Here is a 27603-nt window from a genome sequence, read left to right on the forward strand (position 1 = left end):
GTGGCCACCTTTTGCCACCAGGGCCCTCTGGGCTCTAATATAAGACAGCAGCCACTCACATAGGGACCTCCAGGACCTCTGTGTCTGCAAGCACAAGGGGGCACTGTCACGCAGAGGGCTCTCTATCATGTTTGCTGACAGGGACCACTCTGCTTGACAGAGGTGGCACCTTTGCCATAATGGGAATACTTTTGAATGGGCAGCCACTGCTTCTGTGTATATTTATAGAATTGTGGACAGGGAAAGGCACACACATTCTGCTGTTTATAACAGAAGTCATTGCATAACTAAAATATGAGGGTGAGAGTCAGACCACAGGGCTGAGGTGTGCCTCTGCAATATATTCAGTAGGAGGTTGGTAGAGCATAGCAACAAAACACAGATAGCTTACTTGAAATTGTGAACAAATAACCAGATTTGCACCCGGGGCGGGGGAGCCAGCCAATCAGATTACTCGGATCGCAGTCTGAATCTAACAATACAAGCCAGTGTTCCAAGCAGTCTTATGGCTGCTCCCCGACTCGAGCCGGATCGGCTGGTAACAGCACTGGTGTCCATCGTTAAGTTGTTAATTATTTACTCATTTCCAAAAAGCTGATTGGCTGCTGGAACAAAAAGATTCCACTACGGATGCTAGTTGAAAGTATGCATCTATTTGTGTGCAGTTAGGATCCTTAAAGTGGAAAGTGTTGCCCATGTGTGTATAATTAGGATATCCTTGGAATGCTGTTCAGTAATACAAGGGAATAGTCTAGAAGTGGAATGTTGTGTATCTCTGTGTGATGTTAGGATTCTTTATTTGGAATGATGTCCTTTGAGGTGCATGCTGGGGATTCCTCATGTTCTCTTGTGTCTAGTTGTGGTGCTGAATTTGAAATGATGCCCTCAATGCACAGTCAGAATTCTAGATGCTGAATGTTGTGTATCATGGTGTATAGTTTGAATTCCTCATACTGGAGACCCCTGTATCCCACATGCATGTATTATCAATAATGCAATGCCTGCATATGTAATGTGCACCACACTCTTGTAACTCTGCAGTTGAATATTTTCCATGGTCTAGAGAAATCACATACCCATGTTGGTCTTATGATCTCACTCAATGCCATTTATTATGCGCTGGAGGACCGCACATATAGAAGAGCCCAGCGGCAGCACCCTGTGGCGTTGCGTCGCCCAAAGCCAACTGACCACCAACTAACCTTTCTGTCTCCCACCCTAACTACACCTCATACCTCACACCTCATCCCTGAAACAGACCATGCCAAGCACCTCTGATCACAATCACAAAGAACATGTCAATGGGAGAAACTCACACTTGATACCAAACATACCCACCCCAGAGACTGTTAACAGGCATTGCATCTCCAAAGGCACCTCGAACCTCACCAGCACACACAGATGGGTTCTTCTGATCTGCACACAGCAACTGTGCAGCAACAGATACCTTCCTTTCTTCCCTCCACTCTTGCCAGCTTGCCAGCCCAAACAACCCCAACTCAACCCATCTCTTGCCGCTCCCTAAGCACCAAGATGCTACCATGGAAATAGCAAAAGCCACGCTATTTGAGACCCTGCACCGTTACATTCCACACCATAACATAACATAACATAACATGACAGCATTAGGTTGGTCTGCGTTCAGCATAACTATACCAAAATATATTGCCCTTCAGTTAAAATGGTTCATGCTTCTTGGGTGTGGTCAGGATACATATTTGGAATGGGTTATCCTTTAACGAGCTGTGTACATTTGCTAGAAAATTGATGCTAAGGTTTTTTTGTGTCAGGCGGGCATCCCTTTTAGTGTACTTTGGGGTTTTGCTTTTTTTGTGACGATACATCTACTATTCTGCTGTGCCGCATATCTGCTCTGTATTCTTTAGCTCTGGGCTAATGAAGTAATTAGGGTACAGCCGGAATACAGGATCTCTATCTATTAAATGAAGTTCTTTCATTATTTATTTTCTGCCTATGTTTATGTAGCGTGGTCCTGACATCTGTTGGGAGAAGAGTACAGGGCTGTCCCGGTACATGCGGAGTTGCAGATATTGTGAATGCTAATGAAAGTGGGAAGGTTGTTAGCGAAAGGGTGAAAGAGGCGAGAGGTTAGATGTGGTTTGGAAAGATATGGGTGAAAAGGAGGGATTTCCTGTTATTTTCTTAAAGTTTGCGGGGCGTGAATATGCCTCAAGAAGTTGCTGAGAACGTGCCAGAGAGTGGGGGCGTAGAATAAGCAGGCCTGTTCCTTCTCCTTAGTCATATTTGAGTCTCCAGTCACATGGTATTGGTGTGGCCGGCCATGTATCTGCATCTGGTAAGGTGGACAGTCCGTTTGGGCAGAGTGGAGGGGTTAATGCACATGTGATTCACAGCTGCTTGAAGTAAATGCTGTCCTGGGGAGGAGGCCAGTGGGCACTGCTGTGTTCCTTGAAAGGACTGTCCTAAAGCACCGGGTTCGCTCTAGCAATGCCACACACAAAACCAAGTCAAGGCACAGAGCCACAATGAGTGCTTCTGCCTTTAATTTGTCGAATGACAAAGGGCCTCATGAGATGTTGGGCGGAGCAGCAAAAATGTGGGAGTAACGCTATTACCGCTACATTACCACTCTGCCTAATCCTTCGTTTGGGTGGAAAGCTGGAGATTTACCTCAAGCTCTAAGGTGGAGGTAAATCCGTAGCTTTCTGCCCATTTTTGGTGCTATTACCACCAAGGCTATTACCGCCAGTGATAATAGTGACGAAAACCCCCATAGATTCCTATGGACTCGTAACAAATGGGGTCTAACAGCACCACCACAACTCAGGATCTGGTGCAATTTGGGCCAAACCAAGTTGTGCTAATGCTAATTGTGTGGGGCAGTTTTCAGGTGCAATTATCGTTGGGATACCACCCAACTCATGATGAGGCAAAGGCACCCAGAAAACATGCTGCTCATCCCTGAACCATAGTAGGCGGTGAATGAGAGAAAGGCATACTACAATGTCCTCAAGGCACCCAAGAAATGCCTTATTTGAAGGTGAGCTCGGATAGTTCTTGTCGGTAGAGGCGGAATGAAAAAGAATGAGTAAGGCTGCCATGTAAGTACTCACTCGGTTGAACTCCCACGCAATTCCTTAGCTGGGGTTTTGCACTCAACAGGAACTGAAAGAAACAAAAGTGGAAATGTTGTATATGGAAATGTAGTGATAAACCTTTCCCCTTCTCAACGTTCCTTCAAATTACCCCCCTCACCACTCCCCCACCGCTACAACCCCCACAGCAGCATAGCATAGAGTCGTGCACAGGATGGCAAGGAATTTGCAACAGGATTTTGGAAGATCTTCAGGGAATTAGATAAACCTTATCAGTCCTCAGCTAGGATCGAACCGACAACTAACTTGTGCAATCAACTATGACCATTCTTCAAAATATGATTGCAGATATTAGAGAGAATATTACAAAAAGCGTTATGGAGAACCCTGACTGCCTGGACGCTTATCAATACTGGTTTCCCTAAAGAGATTCTGAAACCACTCATAGTTAAAGAGATCACAAACATTGTAAAAAGATTAAACCAATCAGCTGCCCGGAAGACCCATGCCCCTCAAATGTTTAAAGGAATGTATTGACACGTTTTAATTAGGCCCTATCATCACAAGGCTGATCAGTGCTTTCATCAGAGATACCTATGTCCAAAACAAGCCTATTATTCAGAAACCTTCTCTCGAACAGCAGAAACCAGTGCATTACCGGCCTATCACACATCTCCCCTTACTTCTGAACAATCTCGATAAAGCAGCTACCGTCCAACTTCAGAGACATATTCAAGATAACCCTCTGATTGGGGACTTTCAATCCAGATTCATGCCTCGTAGGGGCACAGAACGTCCCTGTCCTCCCAGATGTCAAAGAAAACTTGCTACCGATTCTGGGTAATGGGAAGGCAGGTCTCCTTATGCAGCTGAATTCTTCTGCAGCCTTCCATACTCTTGACCACTTCATTCTATTGCACCGAGTGCAGATGGTGACAGGTCACAGGAGAGCCTCTTTTTGGAAAAATGGGATGGCCAGGTTTAGGTCTGGACAGGTCGACTCTGGACCTCAGCTGGTGACATGCGGTGTCCCCAAAGTGCATGCATTTCACCCCAAGCTATTTAACGTATATATAAAACACGTGCATCATTGATTAACCAGACTAGGAGCCACATTCCAAATGATAAAGATGAAACCCAAATAATCTTCTATCTGGACAATGATTGCGAACCAAATATGCAACATATCCAGTATTAGCCTCTACCAGGCAGATGCTTGAAAGAAAATTGGTCAGGCCTGAATGAAAATAATACAGAGTTTGTATGTGTGTTCTATCCTCGTCTGTTGCTCCAATTCTCGGATGCTGACCTTATTGATATATCTTGACGTTCTATTCCCACACAAGGAAAGGTGAAATCCCTTGGGGTTTTATTTGGCCCTACACTGTGTATGGATTAACAGGTCAACCTAGTGTGCTCCACAGTTTACCATCTAATGTTGCTACACCAGCTCAGACCTCTTATATCGAATGACCGCTGCACCACTGTCACCCGTGCCCTTACATTGGCTGCCAGTAAGAACCCTGGTCTCTTTTAAAACCTTGACAGTGGTTGATACAACATTACATGTACATGCAAGCTGCTACCTAAATGAGGGGTCTGCAACCCTTGGCTCTACAGATGTTTAGGACTATGACTTCCATGATCTCTCAGCACGGACTACTATTATTAGAGCTGATGGAAGTTGTAGTCCAGAACATCTGGAGAGCCAACGGTTGCAGAAAGTTTAATGTGGCCTATATCTGCTCACCCGCAACCAGCAACACCACAAACATCCATCTCAATATTAAAATATTACAAAACTGGGGCCCTTCTTGGATCATCTGCTGATTAGGCGGACTGGGTGTGGAATGCACTACCAGAAGAGCCTGGTTCCAGAGAAGACCTTAGTGCCTGCAGGCAAAACATTAAAACAATTGTTTTCAATGAAGTCCCTTGCTCTTCCCTGCTGCCCCCCCTTTCCGTCCACTTTCTGCCCTGTAGCTCATGCATCCAGCCTCTACGACTACATGCGCTTTGATGCCCGAGAGATATTAGCGTGAAATAAATGGTAAATATCAAATGGAAATAATATAAAATGCAGGAAGAGAGTTACCAGCAGCTTCCGGGGGAGCTTCACCAGGGATTGAGAGTGGGATGACCACAGTGTCTGAGTCAAACACAAAGGCGCCGGCCGCGGGCCCGTAGCTCTGCGTCGTGACTCCATTCCTCGTGGATTGCTGGTAGCTGCTCTGCCCCAGTTTCTTCTCCACGGTCACAAGTCCACCATCATTGGAGAGTTTTCCGGCATGGATGGCAGCCCGGCAGATGGAAGAGCTCTGAGGGGTGAGAGAGGCAAGATTTTGATAAGCACCTTCTGCGCACCAGGGCTTGTACATTCGTTTTTCACCAACGGTTCTGAGTGACTGCAACATGGGGCTCCAATGCAAGAGCAGCAATTAGGGTGCCAAGTTCCATGGTATGTTGTGTCAGGGGACACTTATGACCACAATGTCTTGCAGCAGTATTGTCATATTGCCGAAAAGCACTGTAATCAGTCAGTAGCTGGTCAGAAAAGGGGAGGGAGGACGTTCAGGCTATTGTGAAGAATCCACGCTTTCATTCCGACACATAACAGATGGCTTCACTTCAATCAGTATCATTCCAAAGCGTCTAGGTCGAAAGGGTCGGCATAAAAAGTCGAATGCACATTTGGTCCGCATTCGGTCTGGTAAAAAAGACACAAGCACATAATACCGAACTAGGAGTGCGGGAGTTGCTGGGGTGTCCGCCGATACCCTAGTTCGGTATTATGAGGGGTTGCGCGGGTGTCCCCTGCATACATTAAATGCGCAGCAGGGGACAAACAACCCAAATCCTAAAAGCTTGAGTTACAAAATGCAAACAAGTGGGCAATTATGTAACTCGAGCTTTTGGGATGCAGTTTTTCAACTAGATCCTTCTAAAGGTCATGAGAGCCATTATGGCCCCGGGGACACATTTTCACTAAAACACACCTAAAGGAAGAACAATTGGGAATTGACAGAGTCACTCATTCTTCAGATGATTGGGAATCAAAAAAGGAAAACTTCAAAAAGGATCCTTCTTGGACGGCTGGAAGACCCAGGTCGCCAGTATGCAAGCTATTGCTGCTGCCTCCCATTTTGCATCTAGGCCTTCTAGAGATATGTAGACAAACCGACTATACTTTCCCACCAGCACCATACACGACATCCCTCCACTAACACTTTCCACTCCCCAGCATTCCCGCATCCTTGCCGGAACTCTACCTCTCTAACACCGGAGGTGAATAGCGGACTAGATAAAAGACTAGGTAGAGTGCGCAATGTTTAAAAATGAATCATTTGGCCCTGCAGGGTGCAAATGTAAAGGGCAAAAGGCAGAGTAGAAGCGTGCATGCCGCCTTCCACCCTTCACATTTACCTTTCTTTGTGAGCGCCGCTTTCCATGGTTGCCTAAATTAAACCACTGAATGGGAGGGCATTAGGTTCCAGGGACACAAATTGCCACAGTGTGTGAGCAGAGCATACTGCAAAAGGTGCTCATGCATCATTATTCAAAGAGATCTTTGGTGTAGTTGCGAATTAGCCAACTGTGGTTTGCTCACTCTGTGACTGTGCCTGCTCACTCTGTGACTGTGGCCTGCTCACTCTGTGACTGTGGCCTGCTCACTCTGTGACTGTGGCCTGCTCACTCTGTGACTGTGGGCTGCTCACTCTGTGGCCTGCTCACTCTGTGGCTCTGAACTGCTCACTGTGGCTGTGGCCTACTCACTCTGTGACTGTGGCCTGCTCACTCTGTGACTGTGGGCTGCTCACTCTGTGGCCTGCTCACTCTGTGGTTCTGAACTGCTCACTCTGTGTCTGTGGCCTACTCACTCTGTGACTGTGGCCTGCTCACTCTGTGACTGTGGGCTGCTTACTCTGTGACTGTGGGCTGCTCACTCTGCGCCTGTGGGCTGCTCACTCTGTGGCCTGCTCACTCTGTGGCCTGCTCACTCTGTGGCTCTGAACTGCTCACTCTGTGGCTGTGGGCTGCTCACTCTGTGACTGTGGCCTGCTCACTCCGTGACTGTGGGCTGCTCACTCTGTGGCCTGCTCACTCTGGCCTGCTCACTCTGTGGCTCTGAACTGCTCACTCTGTGGCTGTGGCCTACTCACTCTGTGACAGTGGCCTGCACACTCTGTGACTGTGGCCTGCTCAGTCTGTGACTGTGGGCTGCTCACTCTGTGGCCTGCTCACTCTGTGGCTCTGAACTGCTCACTCTGTGGCTTTGGCCTACTCACTCTGTGACTGTGGCCTGCTCACTCTGTGACTGTGGGCTGCTCACTCTGTGGCCTGCTCACTCTGTGGTTCTGAACTGCTCACTCTGTGGCTGTGGCCTACTCACTCTGTGACTGTGGCCTGCTCACTCTGTGACTGTGGGCTGCTTACTCTGTGACTGTGGGCTGCTCACTCTGGCCTACTCACTCTGTGACTGTGGCCTGCTCACTCTGTGACTGTGGCCTGCTCACTCTGTGACTGTGGGCTGCTTACTCTGTGACTGTCGGCTGCTCACTCTGTGGCCTGCTCACTCTGTGGCCTGCTCACTCTGTGGCCTGCTCACTCTGTGGCTCTGAACTGCTCACTCTGTGGCTGTGGGCTGCTCACTCTGTGGCTCTGAACTGCTCACTCTGTGGCTGTGGTCTACTCACTCTGTGACTGTGGCCTGCTCACTCTGTGACTGTGGGCTGCTCACTCTGTGGCCTGCTCACTCTGTGGCTCTGAACTGCTCACTCTGTGGCTGTGGCCTACTCACTCTGTGACTGTGGCCTGCTCACTCTGTGACTGTGGGCTGCTCACTCTGTGACTGTGGGCTGCTCACTCTGCGACTGTGGGCTGCTCACTCTGTGGCCTGCTCACTCTGTGGCCTGCTCACTCTGTGGCTCTGAACTGCTCACTCTGTGACTGTGGGCTGCTCACTCTGTGACTGTGGGCTGCTCACTCTGTGACTGTGGCCTGCTCACTCTGTGGCTGTGGGCTGCTCACTCTGTGACTGTGGGCTGCTCACTCTGTGACTGTGGGCTGCTCACTCTGTGGCCTGCTCACTCTGTGGCTCTGAACTGCTCACTCTGTGGCTGTGGGCTGCTCACTCCGTGACTGTGGGCTGCTCACTCTGTGACTGTGGGCTGCTCACTCTGCGACTGTGGGCTGCTCACTCTGCGACTGTGGGCTGCTCACTCTGTGGCCTGCTCACTCTGTGGCCTGCTCACTCTGTGGCCTGCTCACTCTGTGGCTCTGAACTGCTCACTCTGTGACTGTGGGCTGCTCACTCTGTGACTGTGGGCTGCTCACTCTGTGACTGTGGGCTGCACACTCTGTGACTGTGGCCTGCTCACTCTGTGGCTGTGGGCTGCTCACTCTGGGACTGTGGGCTGCTCACTCTGTGGCCTGTGGGCTGCTCACTCTGTGGCCTGCTCACTCTCTGGCTCTGAACTGCTCACTCTGTGACTGTGGGCTGCTCACTCTGTGACTGTGGGCTGCTCACTCTGTGGCCTGCTCACTCTGTGGCTCTGAACTGCTCACTCCGTGGCTGTGGGCTGTTCACTCCGTGGCTGTGGGCTGTTCACTCCGTGACTGTGGGCTGCTCACTCCGTGACTGTGGCCTGCTCACTCTGTGGCCTGCTCACTCTGTGGTTCTGAACTGCTCACTCTGTGTCTGTGGCCTACTCACTCTGTGACTGTGGCCTGCTCACTCTGTGACTGTGGGCTGCTTACTCTGTGACTGTGGGCTGCTCACTCTGTGACTGTGGGCTGCTCACTCTGTGGCCTGCTCACTCTGTGGCCTGCTCACTCTGTGGCCTGCTCACTCTGTGGCTCTGAACTGCTCACTCTGTGACTGTGGGCTGCTCACTCTGTGACTGTGGGCTGCTCACTCTGTGGCCTGCTCACTCTGTGGCCTGCTCACTCTGTGGCTCTGAACTGCTCACTCTGTGGCTGTGGCCTGCTCACTCTGTGACTGTGGCCTGCTCACTCCGTGACTGTGGGTTGCTCACTCCGTGACTGTGGGTTGCTCACTCTGTGACTGTGGGCTGCTCACTCTGCGACTGTGGGCTGCTCACTCTGTGGCCTGCTCACTCTGTGGCTCTGAACTGCTCACTCTGTGGCTGTGGGCTGCTCACTCCGTGACTGTGGGCTGCTCACTCCGTGACTGTGGGCTGCTCACTCTGCGACTGTGGCCTGCTCACTCTGTGGCCTGCTCACTCAGTGACTGTGGGCTGCTCACTCCGTGACTGTGGGCTGCTCACTCTGTGACTGTGGGCTGCTCACTCTGTGACCTGATCACTCTGTGGCTCTGAACTGCTCACTCTGTGGCTGTGGCCTGCTCACTCTGTGACTGTGGCCTGCTCACTGCGTGACTGTGGGCTGCTCACTCTGTGACTCTGGGCTGCTCATTCTGTGACTGTGGGCTGCTCACTCTGTGGCCTGCTCACTCTGTGGCTCTGAACTGCTCACTCTGTGACTGTGGGCTGCTCACTCTGTGACTGTGGTCTACTCACTCTGTGACTGTGGGCTGATTTAGGGTTTTGATTTTCAGGAGTGGCTTTCCATTCTTTGCAGGCCCCGCATGACAGTGGTGCATGTTTATCTTAAAAACCTCCCACCTGATCCTGGTTTGGCGTAACATTCTTTCTATGTCTTATTCTCGTTTGGGGAGGGTTAAAAACATCCGTCACTGCTCTGCAGTGACTGCGTAGTAGATGGGGATATTATCTTTTATTTGCTTTCATCCCCACCTTTGACCAGTTCTAGACTTAGAAAAAACAAGCTCGGTCCACTGGGACTGGCCAGCATCCCGATACCCTCTTGAATGCCACGGACAGTTCTTAGTTGAATTCGAAGTTAATACTCACAGGTCACTTGAATCGTCACATATTGGTGGTTGTGACCTAAAATATTTCTTACATCCTTTTTGCAAAGTTCATCCAGGTCTCGTTATACAAAAGTCCTCCTATATGAGCAAGTCCATTGCCTCAACAGATGTGCTCCTGCCTCTTGCCACTGTACATTCAATACCAACAGGTAGATGCTTTGCGCTTAAGGGCTGAGACAGGTCCTCAACTAAAACACCCTAGTATACGGCCCAATGAATGCAAGTATTAGAAGAGCAAAAGTAAGGCTGTACTCAGTGCTGTTTTATATAACGTAATGCCATGCGGAAAAAAGATGGTAGGAAGCTAGATTGAATCTGGTGGGCATCCATGACAGAGACAGAGAGAACTCTCTGCAAGATCCACTAGGGAGGTTATCATGCAATGGCCATACTCACAAAAATGCAAATTTCATGGATAGGATCAGGCAAGCCATAAAGCCTATATCGGAACACTTCAGGGTAGTGTGAGAAACAAGAGCGTAAGAACAGCCTGAGGTTACACACGCAGTGTCTCACTGACAGTTTCAAGGACTTCAGTCCTTTTGCGTGGACATGCAGTATTGGACAAGGTCTGTGGGTGACAATCAGGAAAGCTCAATCTTTCCTTCAGTTGCTCTCCACCACATGTGCATCCTCCTGCACACCCTTTTAACCAATCAGCCTTGCTCGAGTGGAGTTAGCAGCTTGGGAAATCCAGGAATCTAAGTAAATGATGGAACCTTGTCCTGCATTAGGAGTGGAGGAGTTAATTTCAGGTCTTCTGTACCCAAGCAACACAATGAAAGGAGACATAACTAAGCATTTCCAAGAGCGTTTGGAGATGTCCAATGCCTTGCACCACTGCCACTCTGGGATCAGGCATGTTAGTGGGAGAGGATTTGTGTGGAAAGACATCCGAGAAGACCTCCTCGCTACTCTGAAGATCTCACATTAGCCTTAACACACCTTCCTCTGTCAGTTGCCTATGAGACTTATACGGCCACACCCTCATCAAATGCCTCTGTGATAAGACAGGCAATAATGCTTTAGGTGGGTTGACTCACTCTAAGCAAACCAAAGCACTAAGGTAAAATTATGATCAAGTTCCACCATCTTCAGGTCCATGTACAGGGTCCCCAAATAATCCTTTCTTTCTACATTACTCTTCAATGGGCCTCATTACGACAGTGGCGGCCACGGCATGAACAGTGCTGGTAAGGCACAAGCACCGTTCATACCGGGCTGCCACATTACAAGATCTGCCGCGGGTGCCGCTCTGCACGCCTGGTCAGACCAGACGTGCAGAGCGGCACCCGCGAGCCGTACAGGATGATAGCAACGGTACTGTTATGAACGGTACCGCTGCTACCATCCTCCCCATTCCCATTGAGCCCTATGGGGGCTCAATGGGAATGGGAACGTACCGGCTCTGGGTTCCGCTCAGGGGGAATTACCGGGCCCGCAAAGGTCGGAATGGCCCAGTAATTCCCCTTTCGAGGGACTCGGAGCCGGACCCAAGTTTGGAGGTAGCCATGCCCTTGTTAAGGGCATGGCTACCTCCAACTTCGTAATGAGGCCAAATGTATACATGGGCCTGCCAGCAGAACTCGTTGAGGCGAATCACATGAACTCTATGTTGACAGCACCTAGATAGGTCTTACATTGGGACGTTCTTCAGGGGCTCAAAGCAACATCTCCAAATGTTTAAAACACAAGCACCAATGGGGGAGGGGGCACTGTCTCTGCCTAAACAGTGCGGAGTAGAGGTGCTGGCCACCGGATGCAACAATACCGACACATTGCCATTCAGCTGGCCCCAAATGGTGGGAGAAGCCCCCCAGCCAAAGACTAAAGGCAGGAAACTGGATATTATTCTTGACTCAGAGTGTACCCTCATTCATCAGATCTATGTAGTATTCAAGGACCCGAGCTTTCAAATGAACCTAGGTGAGAGCGCCCTTTCTTTACCAAACATCAACCATTGTATAGAAACTAGGAGAAGGTTGGTCCTATTACGAAGATGCGTGCATTGACTTCCTAAATAACCATATCCTAAAACTGAAAACTCGAATTAACAAGAAGCCAAAGCATAACCTAACCTTGAAAAGCAAGAACCCATACCACCGGGCTTTACAACCCTCCACTTGATTCCAATAGAGCAAAGAATACCATTTGCATGCTATGGCCTAAACGGCTTTAATAAAATTGCAACTCTGTACTCCCCACTCACTGTGCATAAGCTGCAATTAGGCTATACAAAATCTGATCAGACCAACAAGGTTGAACAGGAAAAAAAACAAGAGAAAGAAAACTGAGAGCAATGAGATACGATTGGACATTCAGGAAAGATCTCAAGAATCAATAGAAGTCCCTGAAACTCACTTTACTTGACTAGGCACTGTTTGTCCACAAATGTTGGCCTCACAGTCCTTTGAGGCCCTATAATCACCCACAAACTGGGCCATCCAATTAACAGCAGAAGAGATGCCTTGCTTACCCATGAGAATACTGGAAAAGGAAAGAGAGTGATACTGCTGATCCATCCCACCAGAGATGAACCCACAGAGTGCCCAGCAGCAGCCAAGAGTAAGCATGAAGCACCTTAAATAAATTAATAAATGCAACAACTCTCTTGCACAAGCCCGCTCAGAGAAACATCTAAGTCGTTGAATGAACTCATCATCGTAGTCCTTACATCAGTGTAGATCTCTGTTCCCCAAACATCCCCACTCTGGTCCAGGCATCCCTCTGGACAAAACACCCTGAAAGAAAACAAATAATTGTGAGCTAAAAGACAGTAGGACGGCAGAGATGTCACAAAAGAGAAAAGTCTCAATAACACAGTAATCAAAGAGACATGGAAAAGAGTAAGAAGACAGCAGCAAAGTTGATGTGATAGCTACCAAGACATTTCTTCTTTCTGTGCCTTCGTTCTACACTAGTTTTACACGGCTATTTTCGAAGGAACAAATAGTCGACATTTTCACTCTTATTCTGATTGGTGAAGGTTTCATGGTCCGTGCAAAATTTCAAAATATCCCCTGATGTGGCAGGATTCTTATACTATACCAATCTCCTTTACAGACTTAGATCCAGGCCACTGCAGGTTTGCTCAGCCTGGAACCTCACTTTGCACCCATCCCTACTGACAGGTCCTGGCCCCACCTTGCCAGACTAGACTGAGGCCCAGTAACAGGACACATCACACCCTTTTCCACTGCTTTCTGTAAGTTCTGTATTATCACCATATATGGACAATAAGCGTTGTTTTCGCATAAGCTGCTTATGTATATTACAATAGAATGTACCCAAGTTCATGTAACCGCAAGGCTTCATCACGAGGCAGCTTCTTGCAGTCATTACAAAATGTATGCAAGGTGATGGGAAGTACCACCTACACTTATAACATTGACGGAACATATTAGTGATATGCTTATGACATGTCTATATAAGAGGTGCTCTGGGGCCAACCCCTCAGAGCTCCTTTGGATAACTGCTGATACTTGTCATCCTGTACTTCCCTGAATCTCAGCTGATTATTCAGTATAGGATGTTTATTTTCTGTCTAATAAGAAACATTGGTTTACTCATCAACCTTGGCTCTGTCTTCTTTATTGCTGCAGGGTTCCAGGAAGCGGCCCTGTGAGGACCACGTCACCCCAAAAATACATTAAAACGCACTGTTGAAAGAAGATACACGCTGATGCCAGATTGATCTTTTGGAAAGGGGAGGTGGTCAAGATTTAGAGGGCAGAGTTCATATTAGGGGTTGAAGTGTCTGATTCAGTCCCAAAATAAATCAGCACCACCTTCCAATAACAATCTGCTATCATGCAGCATGTTTGCACCTAGAGGTTGCCGCGCAGCAGCGTGGACTTTCTCAACCCGACCCTTCCTCCTTTGTTGTTCTTCCTGTTTAAAAAGGCATCCAACTCTAAAGGCTTAGAAACCTTGAAACTATCAATATTATAAAAGTCAGCAAATATCGTGCCTGTGTCAAGATCAAATGACCCTCCGTCTAATCAAATCTCCTAAAGTAAAACATCAGCACTGTAATAACAACTTCACTGATTTGGGGATTTAAATAGCTAGAAATGCAATGTCACTCATAGGACACCTACTTTATAGTGTGATACGTACAATTCGTGTACCTTTCCCTGATCACATCCTTCCTCTAAGAAAACGGCCCCTTCTGGGGCATTTAAGTCACCAAGCTACCACCCCATACCAAATATCTAAGAAAGATATTGCAGAAGGTGCAACTTTTTTTGGTTCGCTTTTCATTTGGATTATAAAGCAATGACAATGTATACATCTATATATATCAGAATAATTGCACATATTGTATTTTTCCTTCATGGCAATAAAAGCCGAGCTCCCATTTTTAAACTTTACCCTCTCTTACTTGAAACAATTTTCTTCACACCCATGTCACAAATTAATGATTGATGTGTTAAAACCTGCTACCCCTTGAATAACAAAATCAACAATCCACACTTAAAAGTAAAATACGTAATTCAAGCCCACATGCCAACCAGGCCCTCCAAGCCTATGAAAGATATCATATATTTACAGTAGATCCTTTTGAACGTTTCCCCGGAGCTGATTTCCCTTGTAGTAAGGACTGCATTGCATATTTCATTTTACTTCTCCTTTCCTTGAGCAATGGTGCTACAATTGACTTTTTTGAGGCTATTAAACTCCTTGCTACAGGGGTCCCCATTAATATGATTCCCCTTTTTTGCCGGTGTAGCTCCCTCTGGTTGCTAACACGTAGCAGTGCTGTGTTCTTGGCCAAATGCTCTTCTCTTTAACTTATCCTACTCAGATCATTTTCAAATCTACCCCAAAATGTCCTGCTACTGCAACCAACCCTCCTGCTGGGATTCACCTCCCCAACAAACAGGGTTGCCTCCAAGGAAGAGTCTTGCTAGCCTTGCCCTAAGAAGAACATGAGTAGATTTACACTAACACAGTGGAGTCCTCTAAGGTTTGATCTGGTGGAATCTGGCGAGTCCCCATACAGATTCTCTACCTTTGTTCTTCAGAATGCGACAACCGTGCATCAATCTCCCAAAATTTCCTTAAAGGCCTTGAAAATCGGGGCTACTCTGCTTTTGATATATACCCAGAATCCTTCCCTTCCATACACATGGCTTCAGAATGTAATCCCTCTATTCTTGCCAGGTGCCGTCTCTATGAAACTCTGTGTTTGGTGATATTTCTAGATCCCCGCCTTAAAACATATTCCAAACTCTTTCTACGGATCTTGGAATGATTTCACAGCATCATTTCCGACAAAGTACCCAGACATGTGGATACACCACTTGCTCTACTCCGGACAGGCTTTTAAGAATATCTCAGGAAGAAATAGGTAATCGCTATTCTGGGGTACACTGATTGAACCTCTGGATGTTACTCTTAGGGTAGATCTTTCTCCAGATCCTCGCAAGATCTCTTTCAATGTGAAAGTTGTGCGGCCCATTTGAAGTACAATCCTTGCATTTCCTGGAATCTAATCATATTGCCAAGACCTGAATTCTCAAACACACCTGAAAAAAAAGTTAAAATCTATCAACCTTCTGAAATATTGTGTGGTGGCTGTGTGGTTATGGGCCTCTAAATCTGGTAGCCCTTACCCCACCCTCATTCAGTGGGCGGGCAGGATTTTGTTGGGAATTTGTAGGATTTTTTAATTGAACTAGGCTAGCATCTTATTGTAGCAGGGGATCAGAACTTCCCATAGCCAAAGATAATCAGAGAATTTTTGGGTGTTGTAATGACATACTTTGTTCATGTAATCTTGGACACCGTGCCCGCTGGCCATGCTTTTGGTGCAGTTCTCCTACGTGAAGCGACCATTGGGTATGGCCATAGTCCCCTCCTTGTAGTGCATGCTGCAGTGCCTCTCCGTGCATGGTCACAATAGCCCTGTGCTCGGGTATTATTGCAATGATAGAAGTGTTTGTGCTAGACTTCTCCCAACCGCATGTTCTCATGTGAGGGTGACTATGCGTATATTTGCATCACTCGCACCTCTTGTCTGCATCATGTCTGCACTGTTGGACATGCTCTGGTTGCCTTTGTGATTTTCTTGCAAATCTAAGGACCATTTCATGTAAACATGGTAGTACAAACATTTGAATACCGCCACCACCACCCCGCTATGCGCTTGTGTTCGAACTGTTTGGGGGCACTTTTCCATTTGCCATGATGAACTCTTGATATTACACACGTCCCGATTGAACGTGGTTAAGCTGATATCTGTCTGGCATCGCCCAAGGAAGGTTAAGAGCATTTGTTTGCCAGGTGCACTGCTTCAGCCTCACCAAACAAGTCTTGTTTTCTGATTACATTGGAGATTCCTAATTGCAACAAGTTCACCTTCAGCAGCACCTCACTCCGTGATGCGCTGCATAGGCTAACACTCGGGCTGGCATATTCAAAAAGCTGAAGCAAAGAACAGACATTGCCCAGTATTTGATACTTAGTAGGGGTGAGGAATGCACCATGCAGTGCCTGACTGCAATTATTGCAGGAGTCCGTCATTGCATTTCTTGGATTCACTGCATTGCTCTGCTTACGTAGGCATTTCAGCAGGGCGTATTCAGAATGTCTTTGTTTAGCTGGTGGCATGGCAACCTGTGGGGAACCTGTAACTTGCGATAGAACACTTTATGAGTGGCTAAAATTGGAGTTGATCTTCTAGGACTGGGCGTGGTTTATGAAATGGTTGACTACAAGTTAGAGGAAATGGGCAAAGGAAGAGAATTCTCTGGTTTCATAAACAACACTTACTTCGACTACCTTTAGTTCAGCACCTGTTGGTCATATGACCAACATACATATATTTATATATGTGTGGTGGTGGTAGGAAGGTATATGGAAGCCCACCCATTAAAATATGGGGGGGCACCCATAAAAGAAAAAGAATTGTACGACCAACAAAGGTCGATTTGTTTTTTTTTAAACTTTAATTTATTCAGCTTGGTAGCACAGGTACGGTTGAGTTACACACAGGGCATGTACAATCAAAGCAAAAAGCAGGCAGTACAGATGTATAGAGCAAATGAAAAGATCAGTTTATACACATGGGGATACATACAAGGTGGATGCAGGGCTAAGGGGGAGGCAATTCAGGAGATAGAAGGGGAGCGGCGGGGGAGAGGGCTGGGGATGCGGGGTCTGAGTCCGTATCAGCCGGAGCCATGAATGAGCGAAACTTTAACCAGATATCTCTAGGTCTGGAGTGGGCGGGCTGTTGTACCGCCCAGGATTCCTCAGTGTCCAAAGCCCATGTGACCGCCCTGAGCCACTGTGCACGAGTAGGTGTGGTAGGCCGGAGCCAGCAGAGTAGAATAGAGCGCACTGCAAGTAGCATACAGAGGCCAGCCAGTTTCCTAGAGTCACGGTGGAGTTCTAGGAAGTCGTGAATAAGACACCTCAAAGGGGATGGGGTGATAGGGTGTTCGAGGATAGCTGACATAGTAGCGCATACTGCATCCCAGAATTGAGTGAGGCGGGATAGGACCAGATCATGTGAATATAGCCAGCGTTTCGCAGCTGCACCTGGGGCACCTCTGGGAGAGATCATTCAAGATGCAGTGGAGTCTGGTCGGGGTGTAATGGTACCTGTGGAGTACTTTGAATTGGATCATTTTAAAGCGGGAGTTAAAGGAGACCCCATGGGTGCGTGAGCACATTTGCACCCATCGTTCGTCGGTCATTTCCAGTCTGAGGTCAACCTCCCAAGTGCTTTTTAATTTGGAAAGTAGGGGGGGTGATCTGGTCTGCACCAATGTGTAAAGTCTGGAGATTTTGCCCCTCATGGGGGAGGGTGAGGACAGTTCCGTGATCGCAGGCTCATCAGGTGGTAACGCAGGGAAAGTCGGGTATTTGTGCTTAAGGATTTTCCGGAGGGACGAGTATTGAAGCCAAGCGGAAGGTCTCCGCCTCAGAGACAGTGGGAGGTCTGGCCACTCTATGAAAATGCCCTGTTCAAAAATGTCCCGGAGCAATTCGTATCCCGCCTCTGCCCACTGGCGAACGATAGAGGGAGGTACTTGTGAGACGTCTGGTAGGAAATTCCAGAGTGGTAAATTACCATGAAAGGGATGAGTGATGCCCAACAGTTGCCACGTTTTGGATAAAGCCAGTGATGTGCAGGTCGCTGGGTCTAGTGAGTTTAGTACCATCACCATGGGTGTAATCACCAGGGAACGGATGTCACAGTTGCTTACCGATAACTTTTCCAGCCTGACATGGGGCGGAGGGTCTGATGTGTTAAACCAGTGTGCGGCATGTTGAAGTTGTGCCACCAGCCAGTATTTGAGGAAATCAGGAGCCCCGATGCTACCAACCTCCATCGGGGCAGTTAGGGTCTTAAGTTTAAGACGGACCACGCCCGAATGCCAGAGGAAGGTGTTAAGAGTATGTGTCAATGCCTGGAAGAACCCGCTACCCGGCCACTGTGGGATATTGGCAAATCTGTATAGGAGCTGGGGTAGTACTACCATCTTCAATATTCCTATCCTGCCAGCCAGTGAGAGCGGGAGTTTGCTCCAGCCCAGTGCTCTTACTGTAAGATTGGTGAGGTATTTTTGGTAATTTTCTTCAAAGACCCGTTCATTTTGACATGATATTACAATACCTAGGTAGGTAAAGACAGATTGGGCCCATGTAAATCCCAGGGTGTCTGGAGGAGGGGGTGTGCTGGCAGTGAGCGGGAACAGGGTAGATTTAGAACAATTCACTTTGAGACCAGAGATACGACCAAAGAGGACAACATCTTCCAGAATCGGGGTGAGATTAATATCAGGGAAACGGATGAAAAGAAGGGTGTCATCTGCATATAAGGAAACTATGTCCGAGGAACCAGAGGTACGCAGACCCCTGTGTGCATGACATTGGCGAAGCATATCCGCAAATGGCTCAATTGCCACAGCGAAGATTACGGGGGAAAAGGGACAGCCCTATCTCGTGCCCCTAGCTATTTGAAAAAGGGGGGAGCACCGGTCTTCAGTGCGAACTCTGGCTACATGGTTGGAGTAGAGCAACCTTACCCAGGAGAGGAAGGTGGGGCCAAATTTACATTTGTCAAGCACACGCCAAAGATACGTCTACGAGACAGAGTCAAAAGCCTTTTGCATATCAAGTGTCGCAGCTACCGCGTGGACATTTGGGCTCACCCTGCTATGATGTTGAAAAGGCGCCTCAGATTCAAGGAGGTGGAGCGTCCCGGAATAAATCCTGCTTGGTCAGGGTGAATAATGTGTGGCATGTAAGGTGCAATGCGTAAGGCAAGTAGTTTGGCAAAGATCTTGACATCGCAATTGATAAGTGAAAGTGGACGGTAGGAGCCACATTGAGTAGTGGGTTTACCAGGTTTTAGCAAGACTGTTATTATGGCTTTGCGGAGCGAGGGGGGGAACTGACCTACTTCCACTGACTCTTCCCAAAGGGCCATCAAGCGAGGGAGTAGGAGTGATTTAAAGTGCTTGTAAAATTCGACGGGGATTCCATCTGATCCCGGGGACTTGCCTGAAGAGAGCGAGTCTATAGCTTCCGAGAGCTCCTCGGGGGTGAATGGAATCTCAAGGGAGCCGGCGGTCTCGGGGGGAAAGGAATGAGAGGGGGAGATTATCCAAGTAGGCGTCAATTTCCGATGTTGTTGCGCTCTCCGCTTGGGCATAAAGAGTTTCATAGAAGGAGAGGAATTCGGAATTAATATCTTGGGGTGAAGTGGACAGGGTACCATCAGGTCTCTCTATCCCGGGGATGGGTGGGGTTCCAAACTCTTGACGGAGAAGTCTATCCAGGAGATGGCTTGGGCATTCCCCCTCGCCATATTTCCTCGCGAGACCCGGGTTGTCCAGAAACCTTAGTTCATGATCCGCAAGAGAGCGGAAGGTGTCCAGTTCTGCACCGATTAATACAAGAACTTCAGGGGTTTGGTGAAGCATGCATTGGGCTTCAAGAGCGGACAGCGTAGCCTCGCTTTCGGCCATTTCCCTTCGGAAAATTTTGAGGATGCCGTTTTCCTTGGAGAGGGCAATACCTCTGATATAGGCTTTGAAGGACTCCCAAAGGGTGGCCTGTGAAGATACCGTGTTGGTGTTGATCTCGAAGAACTCCTCGATTGCCGACACCAACTCGGAGCTGAAAACCGGGTCGAGGAGGGAGTGCGGTTTCATTTTCCAGTACCTGGTTTGACCGCGGTCTGGGCCCCAACCTAGGGTGATAGTTACCAGTGAATGGTCAGAGAGAGTTCTGGGTAGGATCGTTAGAGAAGATATATTCCTTATAAGTATATCAGAGACTAGCCATCTATCGATGCAGGAGTAGGAGTTGTGTACCGAGGAGTAGAAGGAGTAAGAGCGTGAGTTGGGATAGAGAAGCCTCCATGCATCAACAAGGGCCAGGCAGGGGAGAGACGAGAGTGTTGTGTAAGCAGCTTTGGTAAGTTGACGGGGTCTAGAGCCAGATCTGACAAGGTCTACATCGAATATGGTGTTAAAATCACCTCCCCAGAGGAATGGTAGCAGCGGAAATCTATCGAGGAGAGCCGCGAGGTGTAAATAGAATTCAGGATCATCAATGTTAGGACCGTAAATGTTTAACAGGACCACCTCTTTTTGCAGGATACCATGGAGTAGTACATATCTGCCCTGGGGGTCAATCAATGTAGCTATGGGGTGAAACATAAGGCTCCTGTGGATTAGGGTCATAACCCCCCGGCTCTGGGTAGAATAGTTAGTATAATACCTCTGAGGGCTTGGTTTCTTGCAGAAACAGGATCTTAACCCCATGCCGTTCGGCCTGGAGCTGTAGTAGCCTCATTTTCTTATGGTTTCCCATACCCCGCACATTCCAGCTCATGAATGTCAAGGTGTCCTCACCCAACAGACCAAGGGTAGTCATCAGGGATTGCGGGTAAATGCCGCAGTGCCCCCATGATGATGTACAGCGCAGATGGATTTGTAGTACCATTGTCTCCATAGCGCCCTGCACTCTACCTCCTCTGCTGATATCAAGCCTTTTTTAACATAGAACCGAATTCCCCCACCCCCTTTCACATCCCTCCCCCAAACAGAGGAATGATAACCCCATAACTACACAACCAAATCCAAACCAATGGCATCAACGCATGGGGGGCCTGTGAACTGGCCTGGCGGCGACACTCCGAATCAGGAGGCAATATTAGGATGAGCATGGTGCCCAGAGATGATATCAAGCGCCACCCGGGCAGTGTCCTTTCCGGGTAGCTAAGGCACGGTCGCGTAATCGGGGAAACAGATTGCACAAGGTTGGGTTAAATAGTTTCTTAATAATCGGATCATGACAGTATGTGGGTTCAACAACACGTATGAAAGAGATGTTATGACAATAGATTAAGAGAGCGGTCTCCACCTATATACTTTCAACAGGTAGTCCATACTGTAGTAAACCAATGTCACAATTCGTAGAAAAAAAAGTCAAGGAGCTAAACATTAACAATGTATGGTGCGGATGTGACTTTGCTGTTGTAATACAAAGACCCAAACATGGGCAACCAGGTAAGAAACATAGTGAAAACAGTATGTGTTGCAGAAAGGATTCAGCCAGGGAAGTGTTCATCGAGGAATCTGAGGCCTCCTCCGGGATTGTAAAAAAATACACACGGTTAGAGTGTTCGATCCTCAGCTTAGCAGGGTATAGCATGGTTCCTGCTGAACCGCCACTGAGAAGTCCGGATACAGGTGGATCCTTGCAGCGCCCAAAAGGAGTTCACCCTTAACTCTCGCTGCCCTGAGGAGGGCGTCACGATCACGGAAATGTAGTACTCTAGCTATGATGGGCATGGTGGTGCGCCCGGTCTAGGTTTTGCCGTGAGGGCACGATGTGCTCGCTCGATTGCAAACTGAGGCGAGAGCTTTGGAGAGTCTAGTAGTTGCAAGAGCATATGTTCGACGTAGTCCTCCATAGGTTCCTGTATACCATCTTTGGGTACTCCGATAATGCAGAGGTTGTTGCGCCTCGAGTGAGATTCAAAGTCCTCATTTTTCTTCTCAACCTCAGCGATCCGGCCGGAGAGAGCCGAGACTTCAGCCCTGAGCGAGCTCAAGCCATCCTCGGTAGTGCGCACTCGTGTCTCAATCTCAGTAACCTGGCCGTCAGTCTTTTCTATATGGGCCTTAATGGAGGATATAGTGCCGTTCATGTCGTCCAGCTTGCTATGGAGTGTGGTAAAACCCTCCCGAATGTACTCCATTATTTTTTGGGACTCAGCTGGGTCTGATGTTGATGTGTTGGGTGGTTTCTGGTCAGGTGCCTCCCCCACTGGCCCCACCGAAGTCTTTGTAAACATGTTGAGCGAGCATTGTTTCTTTCCAGCTCCCTTGGTCATGATGCCAGGAGGCCGGTAGGGGTGTCGGGAGGAGTAGATAACGAAGGAGAAGCCGACAGCCGTTCGCAGTGTTCTGGGTGAAAAGGGATCCTTGCAGGCAGGATAGAGCGGTGAGCTGAAGCTGGGTGCGGGGGCTATGTTCACCGTCGCCCGCTGGGTCGAGGATCTGGAGGGTTGCAGGATGGCCGATGAGAGGGTCCACCGGGGCGATCACATAGGGGGGTCCCGGGCAAGGGCCAAAGGTGGAGGAGTAACACAATGCGGCAGTAGATGAGGGAGTGGTGGCCGTGGGCTCCACTGTAGTGGAGCAAATTGGGGAGTGCGCTCCCCAGATTGAGTGATCAGGCAGACAGGGCCCCCTGTGTAGTGAGCATGGGCTGCCAAGGGCAAGCGGGGCGTCCGGGGCCTGGCCGCGCTGAGGAGGGTAGTGTGGAGGGTCCACAATGATCAGGGTACACAGGTACCGGTGACAGTCCAGTAGGCGCACGACAATGGGAGGGCGCCGGCGTGGGCCCCCCCTACCGCAGTTTATTGCGGCCCAGGAGCTCAGGTGGTCATTGTGGGCAAAGGGGCTGGGGGCATAACATCTCTATGAGGGCCCCAGGCTAGTGTGACACGTCGCAGGGGCCGTGTCTGGTGGGGTCCACACCAGGAGCCAGAGCTGGGCGTTGTGTGGCAGTGCTTGAGGAGTGAGGGGGCCCAGTATCCGCCAAGTCGTGGCCTCCCAGTAATGTCAGTGTGGGCCGGCGGCCAGGGCCCCGAGTGATTGACTAAGAGTGGGGATCCGCAATGCGCCACAGGTGCCGGAGACGTGGGATTAGCGATCCCCTCATGCTCCCAGTAGGAGGCGGTGCAAGGTGGCGCTGGAGCCTCCACTAGGCAGGCGGGCAGGATTCCCCGTGGGTCTGATTGACTCACCAGTGTTCAGGGTGAGAGGACGTCCTGTAAATTGGCCTCCGAATGATGGGCCTTCAAAAAAAAACAGCATGCTGCCCGAGAAGGGGCGGCGGACCAGTCCAATAGGAGGCCGGTGCCTCCGGCCGGGCCGCCGCAGGATCATACAAGGTGGGGACAGAGGTCGGATCGGGGCGCAGCATGCCCCTCCCCCACGGCAGGCCCCGAAGCCGCGGTGTAGCTGGCGCACTGTTCCAGAGCTGGGAGGCGGGGCGGAGCGGCACCGGCTCCCGGTCCGGATTGCGGACGCTGTATCTCAGCCGCCAGGCAGTCCCGGAGGGCAGCTTTCGGGGAGCACACTCCCGAGGTTTAGGCGCAGCAGATCTGGTAGCATGATCTAGGTTTATACGAGCACCTACGCGATATTTGTGTAAGGAGAGTGCCTTGCGACACAGAGTGTACAATCAGGCGGCCATCTTATTCAAGCGCAACAGCACCCCACAAACGTCGATTTAAAGTTAGGCAAGGTAACTATGGTTGAAACTACACAGAACACAAAGCTAACTTAAACTTATGGATCCAACAGCAATGGGCCAATTTTTCAGCTGCAACAAAGCCCATATTTTATTGACAATAAGTTTGCCATTGGGCCACCACCTTCTTTTCCTACTTCCAGGGTTCTATGCTTCAGTGGCATATCATATGATGTGATAGGTTATTTATAACACGCTTAATATTTCTAAGTGCGGACCGGGGATCGAACCTCTGTTGCACCGCGTCGTCTTACTTCCAAGGCGAGCAAGTTGCCCCTGAGCTATCCTCCTGAGAGAAATTTGCTATCCTTGCAGTCGCCTGCTGTTGAAAGCCATACTGTGGCTCTTGTCCTAGAGATTGCTGTTTACCGGTGGAAAGGATTATAATCCAGTGACCAGGGAAGTCCAGGCCCCGTAATCAATGCTGTAGCCACTATTCCACATGACCATGGACAAGTGGACATTTTTCCTCTCACACAGGTCCAGTGACATCCTGCAAAACAAACAAAGTGATGGCTGGAAGGTTTGGAATTAATCCTAACCTCTGCCATTGCTCTGCACATCCCTCCAGACCAGCGTTCTTCGCTACCAAGCCATTACAACAGGGAAACGAGCATGTGCAAATCAGGCTTGGTCCCACCCCAAAAGGAGCAGTCCAGGCCGTGCCAGAGGTTAAGATTCATTCTAAACCTTCCAGCCATCACCGCTTTTGTTTTGCTTTAGTCACCCCGAGTGGGACGGGTATGCCCAGAAGTGAATCCCGTGATTGCTGGGCCTAGAGACCCAAGCTACTCCTCACTGATGAGGCCCAACAAGACTGAAATAAGTTTGGGGATGCTTGTGGTCTCATGCAGAAGGGATGTGACCTAGCAGTTTGGGCTGGACTTCCCCTTTGGGGGTGGGACCAACCCCGATTTGCATATGGTCATTTCCCTTTCTTTAATGGCTTGGCAGGTGAAGAACAATGGTCTGGGGGGTTTCTCAGAGCAATGTCAGAGGTTAAGATTAATTCTTAACCTTCCAGCCATCACCTATTTTGTTTTTTCTTTAGGCACTGTGAGTGGAACAGGTATGCACAGAAGTGGGCCCCGTGACTGCTGGGCCTATAGGCCCAAGCTACTCCTCACTGATGATGCCCAATGAGGCCGAAACTTGTTTGGGGATGCTTGTGGTGTTGTGCATAAGGGATGTGACCAAGCAGTTCCGGGTGGACTGCCCCTTTTGGGGTGGCACCATGCTTGATTTGCATATGGTCTTTCCCCTTTTGTATTGGCTTGGCAGGTGAAGAACGATGGTCTGGAGGGTTGCCTGGAGGGTTGCCCAGAGTAATGCCAGAAGATAGGATTAATTCTAAACCTTCCGGCCATCACCTCTTTTGTTTTGCTGGGGTTGGATGTGTTGCCTTACCTGGGTTGTAGGCCATGCCAGTGTTGCACTCCTTGGTCATCTCTAAATGTCTTGACTTGATTACTTGATTGCTGTTTAGCTTTGGCTAGTTATGTGTAGGGAGATATATTGGGATTCATATCCGTATTACTGTATTATAGAAAATTGACTATCTGAGTTGCTCTAGTATTTCTATTGTTTTTATCGGAAATTGTATTTTTAGAACCATGCAATGTTTATATATGATCGTTTTCTATTTTGATGTGACTTTTTCATATTTTACTGGCATTGTACTTTGACTTGGACTGTACAATGTTGTGAATGTTCGCTGTTGGTAGGTCCTGAGTTCTGTCATTTAATCTTGTTGGTCTCACTTTAGATTGCATTTCTTTTAACTCAGTACAGTGCTCCATATAACACTTGTTGATAACGTTTGCGCTATAGAAATAAATAAAATAAATACAATATGGATTAGGTCTGTTTGCACGCCATTTTATGGATTGTGGATATGTAGGATAATAAATGTTTTCATATGTATAAACTTAATTTTTTATAATGATTGTGTCATTTTCATTTGGATTTCATAGAAATGGAATTTGCAAAATTGTAATATGAGAGAACTATACACCACTTACATTTTTGTAAAATTGGAATCTCGTAAAGAAGGCTTGGAAACAAAGGGCCTCATTACGAGGTGGGCGGTACGGGGTTAATGGAGCCAGTAAAGGGGCCGGCGCCGTTAACCCCTTACCTCCCTATTACGAGATCTCCTCGCGGGGCCCGGTCTGGATGCCTGGTTTCACCAGATGTCCTTTGTGGGTCCCGCGAACAGCCCAGCATGCTAACAACGGGCCAGCCATTAACGGGCCCGTTGTTAGCATGCTCCCCATTTCGCATGGACCCTAATGGGTTGCTGGAATGGAAATGGGGATGTACCGGTTCCAGGTTCCCTGGATGGGGAAATACCGGGCCCTCCAAGGTCGGAATGGCCCGGTATTTCCCCATTCAGGGAACCCGGACCCGAGTTTGGAGGCAGCCATGCCCTCTTTAAGGGCATGGCTGCCTCCAAACTCGTAATGAGGCCCAAAGACCGGTACACCTGAAAACTGGTTGGCGTCGGCATATTTCTTCTTAAGAGAATTACAGAAAAATTAGCAAAATGTAAAGTATGATTTATGGATATTGATGTAATCGCACACCTGGGGAACACGGATCAGACGTCTGTTAAATCTTTCTGTAGTGAACTCGCACGTCTGAAGGACCAAATGATGCATATTAGTGTTCATATGTGTGATAGTGGGTGATTGGGTATAGTTGAAGTGTAGTGAGATGATGTTTATATTGTTTACTTGCTTATATTAGGTCAAATGATAGAATAGAGAGGGGTCTATAAAACATTTTGCATATATATATCTATATGTCTATATCTTCTATCTATCTATCAATCTCTCTATGTATATTATTCCATGTGAGCCAAGTCTTACACACACACACACACACACATATATACAAATATGTGTGTGTGGATTTGTTTCTATTGAAAAGATCATAATGAATAGATTGGAAATTCATTTTTACTACAATTTGTTTTGGATTAGAGCAATTCTATAGTTGGCTAACATATAAGCACAGCGTTAAATTACAATTGTACGAGTGAATTACACTTGACAAATATTACAGTAAAAGCTATGCCTAGTCTAGACTCATTCTGGTAACTCTTTTTTAATGTTTTGATACAAAACTATCAACCCTGATTCTCAAATTAGGGGACTAAGAGGACATTGATCTATCCTGTTAGATTGATTTTGTTCTCAACCACCAAAAAAATACTGTATTCAACAAAGTGATATTTTTTCTCTGCCACAAAACACATCCCAGATGCTTTTATTTGATTTTGTTCCCCTTCATCCAAAAAGATGCATGTCTCTCTGACTTTGTTCTCCCCCACCAGAAAATCGCACGTGCCGCTCTGGGATTGTGTTCTCACCACCCAAAGCGATCAAATGTCCTCATCTATGATTGTGTTCTCATCAACCTCAGAATCATGCATGCCTATTTATAATTGTGTTCTGTTCGATGCCACCCAAAACAAATCAAATATGGCTATCCGTGAAACAGTTCTCCACACAAAAAATCACATGTGCCTCTAAGTGATTTATTTTCTCCTCCTTCCAAAAAATCGCACCCGCCTAATATACTTGTAAGTGACATTTTGACATCTCTCTTTTTTATATCCTCTGTTTCGTCAGCAAGTATGGCCCTAGTTTGTCCCCAACATATCCTGGAGGTGTGACCAATACTGCTCCACGAGGTACTGTTTATCATTCCAGGTGAGGTGTATCCCCTCCTTTAAGGAGATTCCCTGTCATTTAGCAGGGCCTGCATATGAAACCAGGGCTGAAGGAAGACTCATTTGCGTTCATGCACACCTCATTG

At 48.1% G+C, this 27603-nt stretch overlaps 1 protein-coding gene across 1 annotated transcript in view; it reads right to left on the bottom strand.

The window, feature by feature from the left end:
- Positions 1-27603, bottom strand: part of LOC138536935 (protein AHNAK2-like) — a 209945-nt gene that overhangs the window by 137807 nt on the left and 44535 nt on the right. Inside the window, exons 5-7 of the mRNA XM_069641414.1 lie at positions 12665-12731; positions 5173-5395; positions 3096-3147 (exon numbers count right to left, since the gene is read on the bottom strand). Coding sequence (XP_069497515.1) covers positions 3096-3147; positions 5173-5395; positions 12665-12731 — 342 coding nt within the window. The remainder of the gene's footprint in view (positions 1-3095; positions 3148-5172; positions 5396-12664; positions 12732-27603) is intronic.

The sequence above is a fragment of the Ambystoma mexicanum genome, chromosome 1q (assembly GCF_040938575.1).
Source record: "Ambystoma mexicanum isolate Mex_15411 chromosome 1q, UKY_AmexF1_1, whole genome shotgun sequence".
Lineage (NCBI taxonomy): Eukaryota > Metazoa > Chordata > Amphibia > Caudata > Ambystomatidae > Ambystoma > Ambystoma mexicanum.